This window comes from Salvelinus fontinalis, unplaced genomic scaffold, assembly GCF_029448725.1.
Source record: "Salvelinus fontinalis isolate EN_2023a unplaced genomic scaffold, ASM2944872v1 scaffold_0191, whole genome shotgun sequence".
In the NCBI taxonomy this organism is placed as follows: Eukaryota; Metazoa; Chordata; class Actinopteri; order Salmoniformes; family Salmonidae; genus Salvelinus; species Salvelinus fontinalis.
Window position 1 is genome coordinate 238,789 of NW_026600400.1, and position 27,311 is coordinate 266,099.

At 44.2% G+C, this 27,311-nt stretch overlaps 1 protein-coding gene across 2 annotated transcripts in view; it reads right to left on the reverse strand.

The window, feature by feature from the left end:
* The window catches only part of chst12a (carbohydrate (chondroitin 4) sulfotransferase 12a), a 121,077-nt gene that overhangs the window by 92,948 nt on the left and 818 nt on the right, over nt 1-27,311 (reverse strand). Inside the window, exons 2-6 of one of the 2 annotated variants that reach the window (XR_008757928.1) lie at nt 18,144-18,494; nt 15,465-15,620; nt 12,588-12,767; nt 9,724-10,032; nt 6,205-6,520 (exon numbers count right to left, since the gene is read on the reverse strand). Coding sequence is in view for 1 of the 2 variants with exons in the window: in XM_055912602.1 (XP_055768577.1) it covers nt 6,284-6,520; nt 9,724-10,032; nt 12,588-12,767; nt 15,465-15,620; nt 18,144-18,485 (1,224 nt within the window). In the remaining variant the exon portion in view is untranslated. Of the gene's footprint in view, nt 1-6,109; nt 6,521-9,723; nt 10,033-12,587; nt 12,768-15,464; nt 15,621-18,143; nt 18,495-27,311 lie in introns of those variants that run through there. The other variant, XM_055912602.1, reaches the window with a different exon arrangement.

Consider the following 27,311-nt stretch of genomic DNA (forward strand, 5'->3'; position numbering starts at 1 on the left):
ATGATTCTGCTCTGAGGGATTCTAGAACAACATGATGATTCTGCTCTGAGGGATTCTAGAACAACATGATGATTCTGCTCTGAGGGATTCTAGAACAACATGATGATTCTGCTCTGAGGGATTCTAGAACAACATGATGATTCTGCTCTGAGGGATTCTAGAACAACATGATGATTCTGCTCTGAGGGATTCTAGAACAACATGATGATTCTGCTCTGAGGGACTCTAGAACAACATGATGATTCTGCTCTGAGGGATTCTAGAACAACATGATGATTCTGCTCTGAGGGATTCTAGAACAACATGATGATTCTGCTCTGAGGGATTCTAGAACAACATGATGATTCTGCTCTGAGGGATTCTAGAACAACATGATGATTCTGCTCTGAGGGATTCTAGAACAACATGATGATTCTGCTCTGAGGGATTCTAGAACAACATGATGATTCTGCTCTGAGGGATTCTAGAACAACATGATGATTCTGCTCTGAGGGACTCTAGAACAACATGATGATTCTGCTCTGAGGGATTCTAGAACAACATGATGATTCTGCTCTGAGGGATTCTAGAACAACATGATGATTCTGCTCTGAGGGATTCTAGAACAACATGATGATTCTGCTCTGAGGGATTCTAGAACAACATGATGATTCTGCTCTGAGGGATTCTAGAACAACATGATGATTCTGCTCTGAGGGATTCTAGAACAACATGATGATTGTGCTCTGAGGGATTCTAGAACAACATGATGATTCTGCTCTGAGGGATTCTAGAACAACATGATGATTCTGCTCTGAGGGATTCTAGAACAACATGATGATTCTGCTCTGAGGGATTCTAGAACAACATGATGATTCTGCTCTGAGGGATTCTAGAACAACATGATGATTCTGCTCTGAGGGATTCTAGAACAACATGATGATTCTGCTCTGAGGGATTCTAGAACAACATGATGATTCTGCTCTGAGGGATTCTAGTACAACATGATGATTCTGCTCTGAGGGATTCTAGAACAACATGATGATTCTGCTCTGAGGGACTCTAGTACAACATGATGATTCTGCTCTGAGGGATTCTAGAACAACATGATGATTCTGCTCTGAGGGATTCTAGAACAACATGATGATTCTGCTCTGAGGGATTCTAGAACAACATGATGATTCTGCTCTGAGGGATTCTAGAACAACATGATGATTCTGCTCTGAGGGATTCTAGAACAACATGATGATTCTGCTCTGAGGGATTCTAGAACAACATGATGATTCTGCTCTGAGGGATTCTAGAACAACATGATGATTCTGCTCTGAGGGACTCTAGAACAACATGATGATTCTGCTCTGAGGGACTCTAGAACAACATGATGATTCTGCTCTGAGGGATTCTAGAACAACATGATGATTCTGCTCTGAGGGATTCTAGAACAACATGATGATTCTGCTCTGAGGGATTCTAGAACAACATGATGATTCTGCTCTGAGGGATTCTAGAACAACATGATGATTCTGCTCTGAGGGATTCTAGAACAACATGATGATTCTGCTCTGAGGGATTCTAGTACAACATGATGATTCTGCTCTGAGGGATTCTAGAACAACATGATGATTCTGCTCTGAGGGACTCTAGTACAACATGATGATTCTGCTCTGAAGGATTCTAGAACAACATGATGATTCTGCTCTGAGGGACTCTAGTACAACATGATGATTCTGCTCTGAGGGATTCTAGAACAACATGATGATTCTGCTCTGAGGGATTCTAGAACAACATGATGATTCTGCTCTGAGGGACTCTAGAACAACATGATGATTCTGCTCTGAGGGACTCTAGAACAACATGATGATTCTGCTCTGAGGGATTCTAGAACAACATGATGATTCTGCTCTGAGGGATTTTAGAACAACATGAAGATTCTGCTCTGAGGGATTCTAGAACAACATGAAGATTCTGCTCTGAGGGATTCTAGAACAACATGAAGATTCTGCTCTGAGGGATTCTAGAACAAGATGATGATTCTGCTCTGAGGGATTCTAGAACAACATGAAGATTCTGCTCTGAGGGATTCTAGAACAACATGATGATTCTGCTCTGAGGGATTCTAGAACAACATGATGATTCTGCTCTGAGGGACTCTAGAACAACATGATGATTCTGCTCTGAGGGACTCTAGAACAACAGGAAATTCTGTTTACTTCCTGTTGTTGTACTGTCAGATGGAAACACTCGAACCCAACATGTAGATTCTACTCTGTGAATGACGAGGTTTGTGGCACAGATCATTATCATGAAATAACAGACAACAGTTCACAGTAAACACAGACTATCATTGTGCATAACCCTATACAACCCTATTACATTGCATCAGCAAGGTACATAAAACACTGACACCATCCCTTTAAGGCCGACAGACAGGTCATCCCTTTAAGGCCGACAGACAGATCATCCCTTTTAAGACCGACAGACAGGTCATCCCTTTTAAGACCAACAGACAGGTCATCCCTTTTAAGACCTCAAATATACAGATCTTCTGTATATTTGAAAAATGTGTTAAAAAATGACTATTTGCAAAAATTTGCTGTGTAAACTTTTCATTTTCATTCCAACCAAAGGCACTCTCTTCCCACCCCCCCCTGTCTAACTCTAACCCCCTAACCTCCTGTCTAACCCTAACCTCCTGTCTAACCCTAACCTCCTGTCTAACCCTAACCCCCCGTCTAACCCTAACCTCCTGTCTAACCCTAACCTCCTGTCTAACCCTAACCCCCCATCTAACCCTAACCCCCTGTCTAACCCTAACCTCCTGTCTAACCCTAACCCCCCGTCTAACCCTAACCTCCTGTCTAACCCTAACCTCCTGTCTAACCCTAACCTCCTGTCTAACCCTAACCTCCTGTCTAACCTCCTGTCTAACCTCCTGTCTAACCTCCTGTCTAACCCTAACCCCCTGTCTAACCCTAACCTCCTGTCTAACCCTAACCCCCTGTCTAACCCTAACCCCCTGTCTAACCTCCTGTCTAACCCTAACCCCCTGTCTAACCCTAACCCCCTGTCTAACCCTAACCTCCTGTCTAACCCTAACCCCCTGTCTAACCCTAACCCCCTGTCTAACCTCCTGTCTAACCACCTGTCTAACCTCCTATCTAACCTCCTGTCTAACCCTAACCCCCCGTCAAACCCTAACCCTAACCCCCTGTCTAACCCCCTGTCTAACCCTAACCCCCCGTCTAACCCTAACCTCCTGTCTAACCCCCTGTCTAACCCTAACCCCCTGTCTAACCCCCTGTCTAACCCTAACCCCCTGTCTAACCCTAACCCCCTGTCTAACCCTAACCCCCTGTCTAACCCTAACCCCCTGTCTAACCCTAACCCCCTGTCTAACCCCCTGTCTAACCTCCTGTCTAACCCTAACCTCCTGTCTAACCCTAACCTCCTGTCTAACCCTAACCTCCTGTCTAACCCTAACCTCCTGTCTAACCCTAACCTCCTGTCTAACCCTAACCTCCTGTCTAACCCTAACCTCCTGTCTAATCCTAACCTCCTGTCTAACCCTAACCTCCTGTCTAACCCTAACCTCCTGTCTAACCCTAACCTCCTGTCTAACCCTAACCTCCTGTCTAACCCTAACCCCCTGTCTAACCCTAACCTCCTGTCTAACCCTAACCTCCTGTCTAACCCTAACCCCCTGTCTAACCCTAACCTCCTGTCTAACCCTAACCTCCTGTCTAACCTCCTGTCTAACCTCCTGTCTAACCCTAACCTCCTGTCTAACCCTAACCCCCTGTCTAACCTCCTGTCTAACCCTAACCCCCTGTCTAACCCTAACCCCCTGTCTAACCCTAACCTCCTGTCTAACCTCCTGTCTAACCCTAACCTCCTGTCTAACCCTAACCTCCTGTCTAACCCCCTGTCTAACCTCCTATCTAACCCTAACCTCCTGTCTAACCCTAACCTCCTGTCTAACCCTAACCTCCTGTCTAACCCCCTGTCTAACCTCCTATCTAACCCTAACCTCCTGTCTAACCCTAACCTCCTGTCTAACCCTAATCTCCTGTCTAACCCTAACCCCCTGTCTAACCTCCTGTCTAACCCTAACCTCCTGTCTAACCCTAACCTCCTGTCTAACCCTAACCTCCTGTCTAACCCTAACCTCCTGTCTAACCTCCTGTCTAACCCTAACCTCCTGTCTAACCTCCTAACCCCCTGTCTAACCTCCTGTCTAACCTCCTGTCTAACCCCCTGTCTAACCCTAACCCTCTGTCTCTTCCCAACCATCTAAGGCCTGTGGCCTGTCTTCCTCTTTTTAACCGGTAACATGTTGTAACATGTTTCCCCATGCTTCCAGTAGTAGCACACCCATTAGGTTTGTAAAGTCTGTTTCAGAAAATCATTCCCTTCAACATAACCCTACAACTCCTCAGGTCCTGATGGCTTCCTTATAGGAGGGTGATAATGTTGGCATCGGTCACTGTGAAACAAGGCATTTCCTTTCCACATTAAAACATAAAACACTAAAAAAATCCCTTTCATGCTTGACTTTAACGCTGGAAAATAAGTGAACATTAAAAACAACTAGAAAACAACGAATTCCCAAACAGTCCAACTCCTCATAGGATGATCAGTAGTGACCAGGGTTCCACCAGGGTTCCATGATGACATGACAGACACCAGGGTTCCATGATGACTTGACAGACACCAGGGTTCCATGATGACATTCCAGACACCAGGGTTCCATGATGACATTCCAGACACCAGGGTTCCACCAGGGTTCCATGATGACAAGCCAGACACCAGGGTTCCACCAGGGTTCCATGATGACATTACAGACAACAGGGTTCCACCAGGGTTCAATGATGACATGCCAGACACCAGGGTTCCATGATGACATGACAGACACCAGGGTTCCATGATGACATTCCAGACACCAGGGTTCCATGATGACATTCCAGACACCAGGGTTCCACCAGGGTTCCATGATGACAAGCCAGACACCAGGGTTCCACCAGGGTTCCATGATGACATTACAGACACCAGGGTTCCACCAGGGTTCCATGAGGACAAGCCAGACACCAGGGTTCCACCAGGGTTCCATGATGACATTACAGACACCAGGGTTCCACCAGGGTTCCATGAGGACAAGCCAGACACCAGGGTTCCACCAGGGTTCCATGATGACATTACAGACACCAGGGTTCCACCAGGGTTCCATGATGACATGCCAGACACCAGGGTTCCATGATGACATGACAGACACCAGGGTTCCATGATGACATGCCAGACACCAGGGTTCCATGATGACAAGCCAGACACCAGGGTTCCATGATGACAAGCCAGACACCAGGGTTCCATGATGACATGCCAGACACCAGGGTTCCATGATGACATCAAAGCCACCAGGGTTCCATGATGACATTACAGACACCAGGGTTCCACCAGGGTTCCATGATGACAAGCCAGACACCAGGGTTCCATGATGACAAGCCAGACACCAGGGTTCCATGATGACAAGCCAGACACCAGGGTTCCATGATGACAAGCCAGACACCAGGGTTCCATGATGACATGCCAGACACCAGGGTTCCATGATGACATCAAAGCCACCAGGGTTCCATGATGACATTACAGACACCAGGGTTCCACCAGGGTTCCATGATGACAAGCCAGACACCAGGGTTCCATGATGACAAGCCAGACACCAGGGTTCCATGATGACATGCCAGACACCAGGGTTCCATGATGACAAGCCAGACACCAGGGTTCCATGATGACATCAAAGCCACCAGGGTTCCACCAGGGTTCCATGATGACATCAAAGCCACCAGGGTTCCATGATGACATGCCAGACACCAGGGTTCCATGATGACAAGCCAGACACCAGGGTTCCATGATGACATCAAAGCCACCAGGGTTCCACCAGTCAGGAGTCCAGACTCTCCTCCGAAGGAAGAGTAACTCTAACTTTCCTCTGTTCACCTGCTGAGTCCAGAACAGGAGCAGAAGACGCAGCACTCTGGTCTGGCTGGTCTTAGAAAAGAATGTACTACCTGGAACCATAAGGGTTCTTCCATTTTCCCCATAGGAGAACCCACTGACAAAAGCTATTTTTGATTTTTTGATTCCAAGTGGAACCCTTTAATTAATACGAGGTTCTACGTGCAACAGTTTCATCACTAAAAGGTTTTAGTAGAACCTTTTTTCACCACCAAAAAGTTATACCTGGGACCAAAAAGGGTTCTCCTATGGGGACAAGAAAAGAGCCCTTTTAGAAAGAGAGTGTAGTTGGAGTCAGTCAGTCTAGCAGTGAGTCTGGTCTGGAGTAGCCAAACAGTCTGAAGTCTGGTTCATACAGCCTGTAGAGATCCCTCCTGGCCACTCGGGGCACCCTGCTGAACCAGTCCTCCTGCCAGCTGCTGGCCGTGTGGTTCCTGTGAGAGGAGGGGAAGTCAACCACGTTGTCCACCTTCAAAACCCTCAGCAGCTGTTCAGCATCCTCCTGAACCGTCTCCAGCTGACCCACAAAGTCATACTGGGGGGGGGGGGGGGGGGGGGGAGAGGGGGAGAGAGGGGGGGAGAGGGAGAGAGGGGGAGAAGGGGAGAGAGGGGAGAGAGGGAGAGAGGGGGAGAGAGGGACGGGACAGGGGAGAGAGGGGGGAGAGAGGGACGGGACAGGGGAGAGAGGGGGGGGGAGAGGGGGAGAGAGGGGGGGGGGGAGGGAGAGAGGGACGGGACAGGGGAGAGAGGGGGGGAGAGAGGGGGAGAGGGGGAGAGAGGGGGGAGAGAGGGGGAGAGAGGGGGGGAGAGAGGGAGAGAGGGACGGGACAGGGGAGAGAGGGGGGAGAGAGGGGGAGAGGGGGAGAGAGGGGGGGAGAGAGGGAGAGAGGGGGAGAGAGGGACGGGACAGGGGAGAGAGAGGGGGAGAGACAGAGAGAAAGTTAACCCAAACAAATTGACTAGCACGCACCAGCACCAGTCTGTGTTGTCTGTTTTCTTCTTTGTTGACAGTTTCCCCCTTTCCATCTCATAGTGAGAGAATGAACAGCAAACCTGGTTTCAAGAAACAGATAACGCAACGTCTCTCTCCTATTGGACCTAGATAGTGTGTGTGTATGTATTGATATGTAGGCTGTGTGTCTATTTTTAAATGTATGTAGTTCTGTCCTTGGACCTGTTCTTGTCTATTAACGTTCTGTATCATGTTTCATGTTCTGTTGTGGACCCCAGGAAGAGTAGCTGCTGCTTTTGCAAACATCATTTGCCTCATCAATCTACACACAATACCCCATAATGACAAAGGGAATACAGGTTTTTACAAATAAAATACCAATATTTACCCTCAGTAGTGTAACGAAAAGTAAAAGAAATCAGACCCCTCCCCTAGAAATCAGGCCAGATCCAGAGCTACCCCTGTGGGCCCTAGGACCAATTATAGACTGGGGAATGACTGCCACGACGGAGATCAACCAGCAGAGGGAACCAAATGAACCAGACCTAAAAAAACGGGACATCAAACAAGAACCCCTCGACATGAAGACTGAGGGAAAATGGTATGAGGAGACAAATGAACAGGCTCAAAAAGGGCTAGACATGAAACAAGAACCAATCAGCATGAAGACTGAGGGAGAGTGGTATGAACCGCTCGACCAAACTGACGCCCCAGCGGAAGATGAGTTATGGGCATCAGTGCTGAAAGACTTAACATTGGACTGAGTCCCACCGGAGAATGTTGAGCATGCTACAAGAGAAGTAGTAGTGGCAAAATGTGACAAATTGATTGCACTCTCAAGTGTCTTCCCCTGAACTGAGTGTCTTAAGAGAGGTATAAAAGGAGGAGAGGTCAGTGCCTAGGCCATGATCCTCGACACATATGATTTGGACATCATAGAGAATCATCAGACAAGGTAAATTACTCTTCACTATACTCTGCTTGTATTGACTACTTTGACATTAAGGCACGAGCATTATATTGACTGGTATATCTTGAGAGTTGTGTTGTATCCTGGAAAGTCGCTCCATTAAAAGGAAGCAGTTGCGTAGGAGAGCAATCTCCTAGAGAGCAACAAGCGCTATTCTTGGGAGTACCAGAAACAATTCCAATTTGAAGGATTAAAAAAAGCCCAGATACAAGTAAGCCTCGTAGAAAGCCCAGAGTCACTAAAAAGGAGTCAGTATCTAAGCAGTAGGCAGTGAAAAGTGTAACCGTAAGAAATTTGGAGACAATAAGAGATTGAAATATTATACACAGCAGAGGCTGCCAATATTACTCTTATAGACACCAGTTTCGGGAAGGACCAAGGGAATAGAGCTTTGAGGTAAATATATTGCCATTTGCTTTGTTTAAGAGTTATAAGAAGTGTTTGAGCTGATTTATAGTTGCAATAGTATCTGGCATAGCATAACGCATTAAGGATTGATTGAGCATTATTGATGTATTAGGACTGTATAACCATTTAACTGTAATAACGTGTATAAGACAAAAAACAGAGTGACTTAAATAAATGCTTGAAACTTTGACAACTAGGCCAGGGAACCTACCCGGAGAGCGAACGCCTTTGACACTCTCACTGAACGGAAAGTGACCCTGGTCATAGGTTAAAGGGATAGCACTAAAGAATATTTCATTGTGTGGACAATAATATATCTTTGGAAAAGTCAAACATATAACAATACTAGTTTCCAAGTGACTACTAGCTGACGAGCATAATAACTAACAGAAGTTAATTATTAGGTATTGGTATACAAGAGAGGAAGAGACGGGTTAAGGGAATATAGGAGGAATCTATAAACATAAAGTAATAAAGTACTCATCTATCCAAGGCCCCACACTAGACCAGGGAAATAAGGGAGTGACAACGTGAACGAAGGAACAAACCCAACTCACGCGAAGGGCCAGTACGAATGAATAGACGGGTTGGTAGGGCCGCATGGCTAGGCCCTGGTCACACCGAAGTGACTCAAATCCTAAAGTACTCTGCCTAGCCAGAGGACGGGATAGAGGCTTTTGCTGCAGGCGACGGGCATAGTCAGCACGGTGACAGTAGACAGGGGTCGTTGTCATAGAAATACAATTACATGTTGTTGACAGGTCCACAATTGATATCTTTTGAACATCTGTCTGTAACATATGATTTACCCAAGACACCGTTTTGGAAATCCCTACAACTGCAGCAGAGCTGTTTGACTACCAACCCAGTTGAAAGGTTGCTGCTTAAACAGAACAAAAGGCTTGACTTCCCTAATATTCTTGTCTACTAGATGAAAGACTGACCCTTTGGTAAAAGTGAGAAAAAAAAACAATGGGAAGAAGATTTACACAGTGACATATCCTCTGATGAATGGAAAATGTCTGAACATGTTCAATACAACCTAGAAAGAAACGGGTAACACATTTATACCAGCTTTCTGAATGGCTGTTGGAGATGCAATGAGCCACAGGACCAATCAGTCCCATCTTATGGACCTCTATTGGAGATGCAATGAGCCACAGGACCAATCAGTCCCATCTTATGGACCTCTATTGCAGACTGGTAGAATAGTATAATCCATGTTATTTGTAAAGTAGTGGGGACTGATGTTTGCTGGTCTAATACATGCAGAATATTGGGCTCTACATTAGTTAGATTACAGAGTTCACTCTTCTTTCACAAGAAGGTGGATCTTGTCGGCCCTTTACTTCTGCCAGAAGACTTCTTCTCAGACATTGGATAATAATCTAGTATTTTCATATATTACCTGTATTTGACAGGGGTGGCATAGCCGGTAGACCTGTCTCCAGTGCTCGTTGAAGGGGGCGTCGCTCTCTGTCTGGGGGTCCAGTAGGTATTGGACGAACTCTGAGAAGGAGGGGCGGATTCCGGCAGGAAACGCGTCGCCCGCCGCCGCGGGAGGTTCAGAGTGGTTACCGTAGCGACGGAGCATGAGCAGAGCGAATCGACGGTAGAACTCCTCGTTGGGCTGCTCAAACTTGTTCCGATACGCCGAGATGAGGCGGACGAACGGATCTCTGACAAACAGGAACTTGGTGTACTTCTGGAGCTTCACCTTGACAAACAAACCACCTTTATTAAACCACCTTCAAAACAAATACACAGGGCATTCAGGAAAGTTTTCACATTTTGTTACATTACAGCCTTATTTTAAAATGGATAAAATATTTTTTCCCCTTCAATCTACACACAATACCCCATAATGACAAAGGTACAAGTTGACACAGGTTTTTAGAAATGTTTTAAAATGTATTACAAATAAAAAACGGTATCACCTTATTTACATAAGTATCCAGACCCTTTGCTATGAGACTCGAAATTGAGCTCAGGTGCATCCTGTTTCTATTGGTCATCCTTGAGATGTTTCTACAACTTGATTGGAGTCCACCTGTGGTAAATTCAATTGATTGGACATGATTTGGAAAGGCACACACCTGTCTATATAAGGTCCCACAGTTGACAGTGTACGTCAGAGCAAAAACTAAGCCATGAGGTCGAAGGAATTGTCCGTAGAGCTCCGAGTCAGGATTGTGTCGAGGCACAGATCTGGGGAAGGGTACCAAAACATTTCTGCAGCATTGAAGGTCCCCAAGAACACAGTGGCCTGCATCATTCTTAAATGGAAGAAGTTTGGAACCACCAAGACTCTTCCTAGAGCTGGCCGCCCGGCCAAACTGAGCAATCAGGGGAGAAGGGCCTTGGTCAGGAGGTGACCAAGAACCCGATGGTCACTCTGACAGAGCTCCAGAGTTTCTCTGTGGAGATGGGAGAACCTTCCAGAAGGACAACCATCTCTGCAGCACTCCACCAATCAGGCCTTTATGGTAGAGTGGCCAGACCACTTATAGTTTGCCAAAAGGCACCTAAAGACTCTCAGACCATGAGAAACAAGATTATCTGGTCTGATGAAACCAAGATTGAACTCTTTTGGCTGAATGCCAAGCGTCACGTCTGGAGGAAACCTGGCACCATCCCTACGGTGAAGCACGGTGGTAGCAGCATCATGCTGTGGGGATGTTTTTCAGCGGCAGGGACTGGGAGACTAGTCAGGATTGAGGGAAAGATGAACGGAGCAAAGTACATCTCAGCTCGCTGGTCACCATAGCAGCACCTACCTGTAGCACGCGCTCCAGCAGGTATATCTCTCTAGTCACCCCCAAAACCAATTCTTCCTTTGGATGCCTCTCCTTCCAGTTCTCTGCTGCCAATGACTGGAACGAACTACAAAAATCTCTGAAACTGGAAACACTTATCTCCCTCACTAGCTTTAAGCACCAGCTGTCAGAGCAGCTCATAGATTACTGCACCTGTACATAGCCCATCTATAATTTAGCCCAAACAACTACCTCTTTACCTACTGTATTTATTTATTTATTTATTTTGCTCCTTTGCACCCCATTATTTCTGTCTCTACTTTGCGCTTTCTTCCACTGCAAACCAACCATTCCAGTGTTTTTAGTTTTTATTTTACTTGCTGTGTTGTATTCACTTCGCCTCCATGGCCTTTTTATATTTTTATTTATTTATACATATATTTGTTTGCCTTCACCTCCCTTATCTCACCTCACTTGCTCACATTGTATATAGACTTATTTTTTTCACTGTATTATTGACTATATGTTTGTTTTACTCCATGTGTAACTATGTGTTGTTGTATGTGTCGAACTGCTTTGCTTTATCTTGGCCAGGTCGCAATTGTAAATGAGAACGTGTTCTCAATTTGCCTACCTGGTTAAATAAAGGTTAAATAAAAAAATAAAATAAAAAAACAGAGAGATCCTTGATGAAAACCTGATCCAGAACCTCAGACCGGGGCGAAGGTTCACCTTCCAACAGGACAACGACCCTAAGCATACAGCCAAGACAACGCAGGAGTGGCTTCGGGACAAGTCTCTGAATGGCCTTGAGTGGCCCAGCCAGAGCCCGGACTTGAGCCTGATCAAACATCTCTGGAGAAACCTGAAAATAGCTGTGCAGCAACGCTCCCCATCCAACCCGACAGAGATTGAGAGGATCTCCAGAGAAGAATGGGAGAAACTCCCCAAATACAGGTGTGCCAAGCTTGTAGCGTCAAACCCAAGAAGACTCGAGGCTGTAATCGCTGCCAAAGGTGCTTCAACAAAGTACTGAGTAAAGGGTCTGAATACTTATTTAAATGTGACATTGAAGTTTTTTTATTTTTATATATTTGCACAAATTTCTAAAAACTGTTTTTGCTTTGTCATTATGGGGTATTGTGTGTAGATTGATGAGGGGAAAAAACCAATTTAATCAATTTTAGAATAAGGCTGTAACGTAACAAAATATGGAAAAAGGGGTCTGAACACTTTGCAAATGCCCTGAATACATCACTTTCACCTTTATATAATAAATTAAACCAAATGTGTCAGCTGTTAACTGACCACCATCAGGGTTTGTCAGCTGTTAACTGACCACCATCAGGGTTAGTATCAGCTGTTAACTGACCACCATCAGGGTTAGTCAGCTGTTAACTGACCACCATCAGGGTTAATGTCAGCTGTTAACTGACCACCATCAGGGTTAGTGTCAGCTGTTAACTGACCACCATCAGGGTTAGTGTCAGAGGTAAGAGATTAGACGTGAACTGACCTTCATCAGGTGTCGGGAGAACTTCCCGTAGCGTTTCCAGAACTTGTTGAAGGTGAAGTGGAGGCTGCTGTTGTGGACCATCTCCTGAGGAACTGCCAGAGGATCCCTGTACGGAACTCCCTCCTGGAGCAGACTCTCACTGAGCACGATCATGATCCTCTTCCAGTTACTACACGCCACCTACAGTCAATATATATACAGTGGGGAGAACAAGTATTTGATACACTGCCGATTTTGCAGGTTTTCCTACTTACAAAGCATGTAGAGGTCTGTCATTTTTATCATAGGTACACTTCAACTGTGAGAGACGGAATCTAAAACAAAAATCCAGAAAATCACATTGTATGATTTTTAAGTAATTAATTTGCATTTTATTGCATGACATAAGTATTTGATCACCTACCAACCAGTAAGAATTCCGGCTCTCACAGACCTGTTAGTTTTTCTTTAAGAAGCCCTCCTGTTCTCCACTCATTACCTGTATTAACTGCACCTGTTTGAACTCATTACCTGTATAAAAGACACCTGTCCACACACTCAATCAAACAGACTCCAACCTCTCCACAATGGCCAAGACCAGAGAGCTGTGTAAGGACATCAGGGATAAATTGTAGACCTGTACAAGGCTGGGATGGGCTACAGGACAATAGCCAAGCAGCTTGGTGAGAAGGCAACAACTGTTGGCACAATTATTAGAAAATGGAAGAAGTTCAAGATGACGGTCAATCACCCTCGGTCTGGGGCTCCATGCAAGATCTCACCTCGTGGGGCATCAATGATCATGAGGAATGTGAGGGATCAGCCCAGAACTACACGGCAGGACCTGGTCAATGACCTGAAGAGAGCTGGGACCACAGTCTCAAAGAAAACCATTAGTAACACACTACGCCGTCATGGATTAAAATCCTGCAGCGCACGCAAGGTCCCCCTGCTCAAGCCAGCGCATGTCCAGGCCCGTCTGAAGTTTGCCAATGACCATCTGGATGATCCAGAGGAGGAATGGGAGAAGGTCATGTGGTCTGATGAGACAAAAATAGAGCTTTTTGCTCTAAACTCCACTCGCCGTGTTTGGAGGAATAGAAGGATGAGTACAACCCCAAGAACACCATCCCAACCGTGAAGCATGGAGGTGGAAACATCATTCTTTGGGGATGCTTTTCTGCAAAGGGGACAGGACGACTGCACCGTATTGAGGGGAGGATGGATGGGGCCATGTATCGCGAGATCTTGACCAACAACCTCCTTCCCTCAGTAAGAGCATTGAAGATGGGTCGTGGCTCGGTCTTCCAGCATGACAACGACCCGAAACACACAGCCAGGGCAACTAAGGAGTGGCTCCGTAAGAAGCATCTCAAGGTCCTGGAGTGGCCTAACCAGTCTCCAGACCTGAACCCAATAGAAAATCTTTGGAGGGAGCCGAAAGTCCGTATTGCCCAGCGACAGCCCCGAAACCTGAAGGATCTGGAGAAGGTCTGTATGGAGGAGTGGGCCAAAATCCCTGCTGCAGTGTGTGCAAACCTGGTCAAGAACTACAGGAAACGTATGATCTCTGTAATTGCAAACAAAGGTTTCTGTACCAAATATTCAGTTCTGCTTTTCTGATGTATCAAATACTTATGTCATGCAATAAAATGTAAATTAATTACTTAAAAATCATACAATGTGATTTTCTGGATTTTTGTTTTAGATTCCTTCTCTCACAGTTGAAGTGTACCTATGATAAAAATTACAGACCTCTACATGCTTTGTAAGTAGGAAAACCTGCAAAATTGTCAGTGTATCAAATACTTGTTCTCCCCACTGTATATATATATACATACAATATATACAGGTTATATTAGCAGACTCTCACTGAGCACGATCATGATCCTCTTCTAGTTACTACACGCCACCTACAGTCAATATATTGTAATTACTTCGCCACCATGGCCTATTTATTGCCTTAATTCCTGTATCTTACCTCATTTGCACTCACTGTATATAGACTTTTTGTTTTCTTTTGTTCTACTGTATTATTGACTGTATGTTTTGTTTATTCCATGTGTAACTCTGTGTTGTTGTTTGTGTCGAACTGCTTTGCTTTATTCTTGGCCATTCGCAGCTGTAAATGAGAACTTGTTCTCAACTGGCCTACCTGGTTAAATAAAGGTGTTCTCAACTGGCCTACCTGGTTAAATAAAGGTGATCTGGTCTACCTGGTTAAATAAAGGTGATCTGGTCTACCTGGTTAAATAAAGGTGATCTGGTCTACCTGGTTAAATAAAGGTGATCTGGTCTACCTGGTTAAATAAAGGTGATCTGGTCTACCTGGTTAAATAAAGGTGATCTGGTCTACCTGGTTAAATAAAGGTGATCTGGTCTACCTGGTTAAATAAAGGTTAAATTAAATAAATAAATAAAAAGCAGTCCTCTTCTGGCTGTGACAGATTATGGCCAAGATGTCCAAGATGTTCAAACGTTCATAGCCAGAAGAGGACTGGTCACCCCTCAGAGCCTGGTTCCTCTCTAAGTTTCTTCCTAGGTTCTGGCCTTTCTAGGGAGTTTTTCCTAGCCACCGTGCTTCTACATCTGCATTGCTTGCTGTTTGGGGTTTTAGGCTGGATTTCTGTATAGCACCTTGTGACATCGGCTGGTGTAAAAATGGCTTCATGAATACATTTGATTTGATTAGAGGCGTCACTATAGACACCCTGGTTCGAATCCAGGCTATATCACAACCGGCCGTGATTGGGAGTCCCATAGGGCGGCGCACAATTGGCCCAGAGTCATCCGGGTTTGGCCGTCATTGTAAATAAGTCAGTTAAGAATTTGTTCTGAACTGACTTGCCTGGTTAAATAAAAAAATATGAGCCCGTGGGCGTTTGTGTGTGTGTGTACCTTGGGGACGTAGCAGTATATGATACCGTGGCGGTCGTCGACGATCAGGTGATCCAGCTCCCTGTTAGGGATGTCGTCAAACGAACGGTTCTTCCCCGGAAAAGCCAGGTCATCACCATGGTGACAGAGGTCATGGAGACGCTGCCGCCGTCTCTCCTGAAGAGAGAGAGTGGGGAGAGAGAGAGCGGAGGGGGGAGAGAGCGGAGGGGGGAGAGAGAGAGTGGGGAGAGAGCGGAGGGGGGAGAGAGCGGAGGGGGGAGAGAGAGGAGTGGGGAGAGAGCGGAGTGGGGAGAGAGCGGAGGGGGGAGAGAGCGGAGGGGGGAGAGAGAGAGTGGGGAGAGAGCGGAGGGGGGAGAGAGCGGAGGGGGGAGAGAGAGAGTGGGGAGAGAGCGGAGGGGGGAGAGAGCGGAGGGGGGAGAGAGCGGAGGGGGGAGAGAGATAGTGGGGAGAGAGCGGAGTGGGGAGAGAGCGGAGGGGGGAGAGAGCGGAGGGGGGAGAGAGCGGAGGGGGGAGAGGGAGGAGGGGGGAGAGAGCGGAGGGGGGAGAGAGCGGAGGGGGGAGAGAGCGGAGGGGGGAGAGAGCGGAGGGGGGAGAGAGCGGAGGGGGGAGAGGGAGTGGGGGGGAGAGAGCGGAGGGGGGAGAGAGCGGAGGGGGGAGAGAGCGGAGGGGGGAGAGAGCGGAGGGGGGAGAGCGAGAGGCATGAAAACAAGAGTGAGAGGTGAGAGAGAGAAACAAATTTGGCCCCAATAACTACTGTGGGATATTTGTCAACAGCAACCTTGGGAAAATCCTCTGCATTGAGCAAATGTCAAATTGGCTTTTTACCAAATTACCGTACGACAGACCACGTATTCACCCTGCACACCCTAATTAACAAACAAACTAACTAAAACAAAGGCAAAGTCTTCTCATGCTTTGTTGATTTCAAAAAAGCATTTGACTCAATTTGGTATGAGGGTCTGCTATACAAATTGATGGAAAGTGGTGTTGGGGGAAAAACATACGACATTATAAAATCAATGTACACAACAAGTGTGCAGTTAAGATTGGCAAAAAACATACATTTCTTTCCACAGGGTTGTGGAGTGAGACAGGGATGCAGCTTGAGCCCCACCCTCTTCAACATATATATCAAGGAATTGGTGAGGGCACTAGAACAGTCTGCAGCACCCGGCCTCACCCTACTAGAATCTGAAGTTAAATGTCTACTGTTTGCTGATGACCTGGTGCTTCTGTCCCCAACCAAGGAGGTCCTACAGCAGCACCTAGATCTTCTGCACAGATTCTGACAGACCTGGGCCCTGACAGACCTGGGCCCTGACAGAAAATCTCAGTAAAACAAAAATAATGGTTTCCAAAAAATGTCCAGTTGCCAGGACGACAAATACAAATTCCATCTAGACACCGTTGCCCTAGAGCACACAAAAAACTATACATACCTCGGCCTAAACATCAGCGCCACAGGTAACTTCCATAAAGCTGTGAACGATCTGAGAGACAAGGCAAGAAGAGCCTTCTATGCCATCAAAAGGAACATAACATTTAAAATCCCAATTAGGATCTGGCTAAAAATACTTGAATCGTGTTATAGAACACATTGCCTTTTATGGTTGTGAGGTCTGGGGTCCGCTCACCAACCAAGAATTCACTAAATGGGACAAACATCAAATTGAGACATGCATGCAGAATTCTGCAAAAACATCCTCTGTGTACAACGTAAAACATCAAATAATACATGCAGAGCAGAATTAGGCCGATACCCGCTAATTATCAAAATCCAGAAAAGAGCTGTTAAATTCTACAACCACCTAAAAGGAAGCGATTCCCAAACCTTCCAAAACATCACCTACAGAGAGATGAACCTGGAGAAGAGTCCCCTAAGCAAGCTGGTCCTGGGACTCTGTTCACAAACACAAACAGACCCCACAGAGCTCCTGGACAGCAACACAATTAGACCCAATTAGACCCAATCATGCGAAAACAAAAAGATAATTACTTGACACATTGGAAAGAATTAACAAAAAAACAGCGCAAACTAGAATGCTATTTGGCCCTAAACAGAGAGTACACAGTGGCAGAATACCTGTCCACTGTGACTGACCCAAACTTAAGGAAAGCTTTGACTATGTACAGACTCAGTGAGCATAGCCTTGCTATTGAGAAAGGCCGCCGTAGGCAGACCTGGCTCTCAAGAGAAGACAGTCTATGTGCTCACTGCCCACAAAATGAGGTGGAAACTGAGCTGCACTTCCTAACCTCCTGCCCAATGTATGACCATACTAGAGATACATATTTCCCTCAGATTACACAGAACCACAAAGAATTAGAAAACAAACCCAATTCTGATAAACTCCCATATCTACTGGGTGAAATACCACAGTGTGCCATCACAGCAGCCAGATGTGTGACCTGTTGCCACAAGAGAAGGGAAACCAGTGAAGAACAAACACCATTTATGTTGATTTATTTTCCCTTTTGTACTTTAACTATTTGCACATAATATGACATTTGAAATGTCTTTGTTCTTTTTGAACTTTTGTGATGTTTACTCTAAATTTGTATTATTTATTTCACTTTTGTTTATTATCTATTTCATTTGCTTTGGCAATGTAAACATATGTTTCCCAAGCCAACAGAGCCCTTACATTGAATTGCATTGAGAGGGAGGGTTAGGGTTACCTGTCCTAGTCGTTTCTCGGGGTCGATGGGCGTCAGATGGACCTTCCACTCCCTCCGGGGAACGTACCGCTCCTCAGCGCGCTCTGATTGGTTGGCAGAGTCTGGGGGGGCGGAATCTGTCGGATCATTGGTTCCCTCCAGGAACTGGTTTACGAAGGCGTTGATGTCGGACAGGAAGGAGGGGGTTGGGTGTGTGGGGGGGTGGTCAGGGGCGGGCCGGGGGGAGAGGGGGGGCAGGTAGAGGTGAGAGGCTCCAACGTCGTCCCAGTAGAGAATAATCAACAGGATCATAAAGACTGAACCCAGAACCAGAGAGACACGGAACAACCTCCACTTCCCCATGGTGACACCCTTAACACAAGCAGCAGAGAACATCGACTGTTACACAAACACACTAGAGGTCGACCGATTCATCGGAATGGCCGATTAATTAGGGCCAAATTTAAAGTTTTCATAACAATCGGTAAATCGGCATTTTTGGACACCGATTATGGCCGATTACATTGCACTCCACGAGGAGACTGCGTGGCAGGCTGACTACCTGTTACGCGAGTGCAGCAAGGAGCCAAGGTAAGTTGCTAGCTAGCATTAAACTTATTTTATAAAAACAATCAATCTTAACATAATCACTAGTTAACTACACATGGTTGATGATATTACTAGTTTATCTAGCTTGTCCTGCGTTGCATATAATCGATGCGGTGCCTGTTAATTTATCATCGAATCACAGCCTACTTCGCCAAACGGTTGATGATTTAACAAGAGCATTCGCGAAAAAAGAACAGTCGTTGCACCAGTGTACCTAACCATAAACATCAATGCCTTCTTTAAATCAATACACAAGTATATATTTTTAAACCTGCATATTTAGTTAATATTGCCTGCTAACATGAATTTCTTTTAACTAGGGAAATTGTGTTACTTCTCTTGCAATCTGTGCAAGCAGAGTCAGGGTATATGCAGCAGTTTGGGCCGCCTGGCTCGTTGCTAACTGTGTGAAGACCATTTCTTCCTAACAAAGACAGTCATTAATTTGCCAGAATTGTACATAATTATGACATAACATTAAAGGTTGTGCAATGTAACAGGAATATTTAGACTGATGGATGCCACCCGTTGGATAAAATACGGAACGGTTCCATATTTCACTGAAAGAATTAACGTTTTGTTTTCGAAATGATAGTTTCCAGATTTGACCATATTAATGACCTAATGTTCGTATTTCTGTGTGTCATTATATTATAATTAAGTCTATAATTTGATATTTGATAGAGCAGTCTGACTGAGCGGTGGTAGGCAGCAGCAGGCTCGTAAACATTCATTCAAACAGCACTTTCCTGCGTTTGCCAGCAGCTCTTCGCTGTGCTTCAAGCATTGCGCTGTTTATGACTTCAAGCCTATCAACTCCCGAGATTAGGCTGGCAATACTATAGTGCCTATAAGAACATCCAATAGTCAAAGGTATATGAAATACAAATGGTATAGAGAGAAATAGTCCTATAATAACTACAACCTAAAACTTCTTACCTGGGAATATTGAAGACTCGTGTTAAAAGGAACCACCAGCTTTCATATGTTCTCATGTTCTGAGCAAGGAACTTAAACGTTAGCTTTCTTACATGGCAAATATTGCACTTTGACTTTCTTCTCCAACACTTTGTTTTTACATTATTTAAACCAAATTGAACATGTTTCATTATTTATTTGAGACTAAATTGATTTTATTGATGTATTATATTAAGTTAAAATAAAAGTGTTCATTCAGTATTGTTGTAATTGTCATTATTACAAATATATATATATATATATATATATATATATATATATATATATATATATATATACAGTGGGGAGAACAAGTATTTGATACACTGCCGATTTTGCAGGTTTTCCTACTTACAAAGCATGTAGAGGTCTGTAATTTTTTATCATAGGTACACTTCAACTGTGAGAGACGGAATCTAAAACAAAAATCCAGAAAATCACATTGTATGATTTTTAAGTAATTAATTAGCATTTTATTGCATGACATAAGTATTTGATCACCTACCAACCAGTAAGAATTCCGGCTCTCACAGACCTGTTAGTTTTTCTTTAAGAAGCCCTCCTGTTCTCCACTCATTACCTGTATTAACTGCACCTGTTTGAACTAGTTACCTGTATAAAAGACACCTGTCCACATACTCAATCAAACAGACTCCAACCTCTCCACAATGGCCAAGACCAGAGAGCTGTGTACGGACATCATGGATAACATTGTAGACCTGCACAAGGCTGGGATGGGCTACAGGACAATAGGCAAGCAGCTTGGTGAGAAGGCAACAACTGTTGGCGCAATTATTAGAAAATGGAAGAAGTTCAAGATGACGGTCAATCACCCTCGGACTGGGGTTCCATGCAAGATCTCACCTCGTGGGGCATCAATGATCATGAGGAAGGTGAGGGATCAGCCCAGAACTACACGGCAGGACCTGGTCAATGACCTGAAGAGAACTGGGACCACAGTCTCAAAGAAAACCATTAGTAACACACTACGCCGTCATAGATTAAAATCCTGCAGCGCACGCAAGGTCCCCCTGCTCAAGCCAGCGCATGTCCAGGCCCGTCTGAAGTTTGCCAATGACCATATGGATGATCCAGAGGAGGAATGGGAGAAGGTCATGTGGTCTGATGAGATAAAAATAGAGCTTTTTGGTCTAAACTCCACTCGCCGTGTTTGGAGGAAGAAGAAGGATGAGTACAACCCCAAGAACACCATCCCAACCGTGAAGCATGGAGGTGGAAACATCATTCTTTGGGGATGCTTTTCTGCAAAGGGGACAGGACAACTGCACCGTGTTGAGGGGAGGATGGATGGGGCCATGTATCGCGAGATCTTGGCCAACAACCTCCTTCCCTCAGTAAGAGCATTGAAGATGGGTCGTGGCTGGGTCTTCCAGCATGACAACGACCCGAAACACACAGCCAGGGCAACTAAGGAGTGGCTCCGTAAGAAGCATCTCAAGGTCCTGGAGTGGCCTAGCCAGTCTCCAGACCTGAACCCAATAGAAAATCTTTGGAGGGAGCTGAAAGTCCGTATTGCCCAGCGACAGCCCCGAAACCTGAAGGATCTGGAGAAGGTCTGTATGGAGGAGTGGGCCAAACTCCCTGCTGCAGTGTGTGCAAACCTGGTCAAGAACTACAGGAAACGTATGATCTCTGTAATTGCAAACAAAGGTTTCTGTACCAAATATTAAAGTTCTGCTTTTCTGATGTATCAAATACTTATGTCATGCAATAAAATGCAAATGAATTACTTAAAAATCATACAATGTGATTTTCTGGATTTTTGTTTTAGATTCCGTCTCTCACAGTTGAAGTGTACCTATGATAAAAATTACAGACCTCTACATGCTTTGTAAGTAGGAAAACCTGCAAAATCGGCAGTGTTTCAATTACTTGTTCTCCCCACTGTATATATATATATATATATATAAAAATCGGCCGATTAATCGGTATCGGCTTTTTTTTGGTCCGCCATTAATCGGTATCGGTATCGGTCAACCTCTAAAACACACACACTGAATTCAGGACTTGTGAAATTATACTTCCACGACCATAAGACCCACTAATAATTTCATTAATTTATCCAAATAGTTTAAACCTGCTTTTTTGCTGGTCTGGATTTCAAGTTTGTCTATGAAAAAGCCCTTTTTTTATTATTACAAATGAAACCAGAATCACGCTTAATGCACCTCCACTAATAATGACTCAATTCTTGTAGCATTATAGAAAATGACCAAAGGTCTCAATAATAATCTCTCAAGCACAAGCCTAGGTGCTAGTGCAGGGGTGGGCAATCCCAGTCCTCGGGGCCTGATTGGTATCACAGTTTTGCCCCTGCTAACACACCTGGCTCCAATAAATACCTAATCATGAGAAAAAGTCACTAACTATAGTGACAAAGTTGGTAAATATAGGGACAAAGTCACTGGAAGGGTCTGAAAAGTTACTAAATATAGGGACAAAGTCACTGGAGGGGTCTGAAAAGTAACTAAATATAGGGACAAAGTCACTGGAAGGGTTTGAAAAGTAACTAAATATAGGGACAAAGTCACTGGAAGGGTCTGAAAAGACACTAAATATAGGGACAAAGTCACTGGAAGGGTCTGAAAAGACACTAAATATAGGGACAAAGTCACTGGAAGGGTCTGAAAAGACACTAAATATAGGGACAAAGTCACTGGAAGGGTCTGAAAAGACACTAAATATAGGGACAAAGTCACTGGAAGGGTCTGAAAAGACACTAAATATAGGGACAAAGTCACTGGAAGGGTCTGAAAAGTTACTAAATATAGGGACAAAGTCACTGGAAGGGTCTGAAAAGTTACTAAATACAGGGACAAAGACACTGTAAGGGTCTGAAAAGACACTAAATATAGGGACAAAGTCACTGGAAGGGTCTGAAAAGTTACTAAATATAGGGACAAAGTCACTGGAGGGGTTTGAAGAGACACTAAATATAGGGACAAAGTCACTGGAAGGGTCTGAAAAGACACTAAATATAGGGACAAAGTCACTGGAAGGGTCTGAAAAGACACTAAATATAGGGACAAAGTCACTGGAGGGGTTTGAAAAGACACTAAATATAGGGACAAAGTCACTGGAAGGGTCTGAAAAGTAACTAAATATAGGCACTGGAAGGGTCTGAAAAGTTACTAAATATAGGGACAAAGTCACTGGAAGGGTCTGAAAAGACACTAAATATAGGGACAAAGTCACTGGAAGGGTCTGAAAAGTAACTAAATATAGGGACAAAGTCACTGGAGGGGTCTGAAAATACACTAAATATAGGGACAAAGTCACTGGAAGGGTCTGGAAAGTTACTAAATATAGGGACAAAGTCACTGGAAGGGTCTGAAAAGACACTAAATATAGGGACAAAGTCACTGGAGGGGTTTGAAAAGACACTAAATATAGGGACAAAGTCACTGGAAGGGTCTGAAAAGACACTAAATATAGGGACAAAGTCACTGGAAGGGTCTGAAAAGTAACTAAATATAGGGACAAAGTCACTGGAGGGGTCTAAAAAGTTACTAAATATAGGGCCAAAGTCACTGGAAGGGTCTGAAAAGTTACTAAATATAGGGACAAAGTCACTGGAGGGGTCTGAAAAGTTACTAAATATAGGGACAAAGTAACTGGAGGGGTCTGAAAAGACACTAAATATAGGGCCAAAGTCACTGGAAGGGTCTGAAAAGTTACTAAATATAGGGACAAAGTCACTGGAAGGGTCTGAAATGTCACTAAATATAGGGACAAAGTCACTAAATATAGGGACAAAGTTACTAAATATAGGGACAAAGTTACTAAATATAGGGACAAATCCATTACATTAGCAGCACTGGTAAGAATTGTTAGTGCCAGTTGCTATCAAACGGAGCACTGACATTGGTTCCCCAAGATTCTGGGCAGTGCTTAGCGAAAGGTCAATGCTGAATGTAAAATAGGCCTACAGTATCAGGTCAAATGAACTGTCTGGGAAAGTTGAGGAGATGGTGTGATCACTGTGGCCGCTCATGATAACATTGTTACATTGTTGCACTGATGCATTGCAAATAGTTGCACAGGACAGACAGATGAGCACAGTGAAAAAGAAGACCCAAAAGAATTGACAACATTAGAAAAATGGAAATCACTTGTAAACCACCGGAGCAATGAGGCAAGCAATGCCATGCTGTAAAAGATGCGCAGGATAAACAGCATGTTTCATTAAATCTACTAGAGCAGTCTTTATCAAACCCAGGTATGTGGACCGGCGCCGGTCCATGGAGGAATGCTTGTCGGTCGGCGGAATATTTGTCTTGAATATGATTAGGGGGTTATTTGGTCCGCGGCATATTTGACTCTAATAAATACTTTCCCTAGGACTACTTGCGAAGTATAGTAGTAACACCAAACACACACACAAGCTAGCCCTGCTGCACAGCCTGCATGCTCTCTCTGGCCGTGTCTAGACTTGACAGTTCATGCAGCTTTTTGTATTCTGATCATTGAATTCCGACATTACGTCATGCATCTTCACCTACATTTAAATGTCGACTTTGTCCACATTGTGTCCAGATTCCCTTGACTGAAATGCCAGTACGCATTCTGCAAACGGTGGAACAGGCTAAATCTGATAACAACACGACAACTTGATAGCAGTTGTCCACTACTTCAGCTAACTTATGTAGCAGGACAGCCAGCTAGCAAAGCTAAAGTGACTGCAAAGTGACACGCTAGGAATGTATTTACCTCCAACGTTTAATGAAAAAAGGTGCCTCGCTCCCAAAACACGTTTTCTGGAGATTTGTGGGCGAAGTACTGATGACGTCGCCCACTATGTGCTTTCGGCAGCCTGATTGTCCAGACTGAGGAGAAATCCGCACATAATGCATCCCTGACCACCTCCCGAAGTGGTCGCCCACTTGATATGAACACAATCAGACCACAATCAGACTTTTGTGCATCTAGACTTGTCTTTTCAATGCGCTCTTCGTATTCTGTTAGCAGAAGTCGCATGTAAGTGTCAAGCGTAGACACACAGTCTCTTTCTCCCTGGATTTGTTTCAAAGGACAGCTGCCTACCGAAACCGGTCTGTGTGATATGTCAGACTGGCCTCAGCACCAACGCTATAAAACGGAAACCGGTCTGTGTGATATGTCAGACTGGCCTCAGCACCAACGCTATAAAACGGAAACCGGTCTGTGTGATATGTCAGACTGGACTCAGCAACAATGACATTAAGAAACAAAGCATCAACATCTCAAGGATAAAATAGAACTACTTTTTTCTTTTTCTCAACTGGTAATTGAAGGCGCTTCCCATTCTCCATTCAAGTGCTTAGGAAAGTAGGTTTCAGCGTGTCACACACCACGTTGCAATGAGCTGGAGGCTGAATGCATTTTAAAACTTAGTTGTGTCAAACCTTTAGCGTTTTACTTCAAATGTGGAGGCATGTCTCACCTTGCTTCAACGTAGCCGAGACAAAACCCATTTCTATGAATGTGGAGGTATTTATTATAGGGCGGCAAGTAGTTTAGTGGTTAAGAGCATTGGGCCAGTAACCGAAAGGTTGCTGGTTTGAATCCCCGAGCCGACTAGGTGAAAAACCTATTGATGAGCCCTTGAGCAAGGCACTTGACCCTAATTGCTCTGGATAAGAGCATCTGCTAAATGACTAAAATGTTTTAAAAAAAATAAAGATTTCCAAATGACATTGAAACCTGTAACCTGTTTTATTGGTTTTCAAATCAATTGTATTTCATTGTCCAGTAGCCAAAGGAACGATACTAGTCATATTAGCAACCCATGCTAGTTGATGATAATCCTAGTCATATTAGCAACCCATGCTAGTTGATGATAATACTAGTCATATTAGCAACCCATGCTAGTTGATGATAATCCTAGTCATATTAGCAACCCATGCTAGTTGATGATAATCCTAGTCATATTAGCAACCCATGCTAGTTGATGATAATCCTAGTCATATTAGCATCCCATGCTAGTTGATGATAATCCTAGTCATATTAGCAACCCATGCTAGTTGATGATAATACTAGTCATATTAGCAACCCATGCTAGTTGATGATAATCCTAGTCATATTAGCAACCCATGCTAGTTGATGATAATCCTAGTCATATTAGCATCCCATGCTAGTTGATGATAATCCTAGTCATATTAGCAACCCATGCTAGTTGATGATAATCCTAGTCATATTAGCATCCCATGCTAGTTGATGATAATCCTAGTCATATTAGCAACCCAATAAATTATATTTCATACATTTTTTAAATAAACATTTTGTTGCATCAGCCTCGTTACTTTTAAATATGTTTTGGGATGTAGCCGAGGCTTACTGGTATGAATTTGGGATCTATTGTCCCACCACTGTCTGTTTGTAATAGGCTATTTATTTTTCTGACAGAATGCACTGTGGGTGAATTACCATAATGTAAATGTGATTTCTGTCATTCTGAGCACTGTGGATGAATTACCATAATGTAAATGTGATTTCTGTCATTCTGAGTACTGTGGATGAATTACCATAATGTAAATGTGATTTCTGTCATTCTGAGCACTGTGGGTGAATTACCATAATGTAAATGTCATTTCTGTCATTCTGAGCAGTGTGGATGAATTACCATAATGTAAATGTGATTTCTGTCATTCTGAGCACTGTGGGTGAATTACCATAATGTAAATGTCATTTCTGCCATTCTGAGCACTGTGGATGAATTACCATAATGTAAATGTGATTCTGTCATTCTGAGCACTGTGGGTGAATTACCATAATGTAAATGTGATTCTGTCATTCTGAGCACTGTGGATGAATTACCATAATGTAAATGTGATTTCTGTCATTCTGAGCACTGTGGATGAATTACCATAATGTAAATGTGATTCTGTCATTCTGAGCACTGTGGATGAATTACCATAATGTAAATGTGATTCTGTCATTCTGAGCACTGTGGATGAATTACCATAATCTAAACGTGATTCTGTCATTCTGAGCACTGTGGATGAATTACCATAATGTCAATGTGATTCTGTGAGTGGATGCCATAATCAGGTTACCAACCAATGCATATGGGTCCGGTAAATGTCCCAAATGTCCAGAGACACATTTTCCTAACGGAAACCCTGGTACGCACGCACACACTAAGGACCTATAACCTATTACTACTACTACTACTAATAATAAAGGCTATGTGGCTGTCATTCCAATTATTATTATTATTATTTTATAGATTTTTTACGAGTGATATTTTTCCTACTGTTCTTGCTATTGCAGTTGTTGTTGTATCTGCCCCTCTCAGATAAAAAGATAGTAATTACTATTCCATCTCTTCTGAGGTGTTCTCTGTGTTAAAACACAGAGCTTCACAGTTCTGTTCCAAACATTCTAAATATGGAACTCTGCAGCTATAGTGTGTCACTTCCTCTTCCTGTAGAGATGTACACACACACAATTCTGTAGTTAGAAGCAGAGGAGAGAACAAGAGGAAGACAGGAGAGAGGAGAGAGGGAGAGGAGGGGAGGAGAGAGGGAGAGGAGGGGATGAGAGATGAGAGGAGGACAAGGGAGAGGAGGAGAGATGAGAGGAGGACAGGAGAGGAAAGGAGGAGAGAGCAGGAGAGAGGAG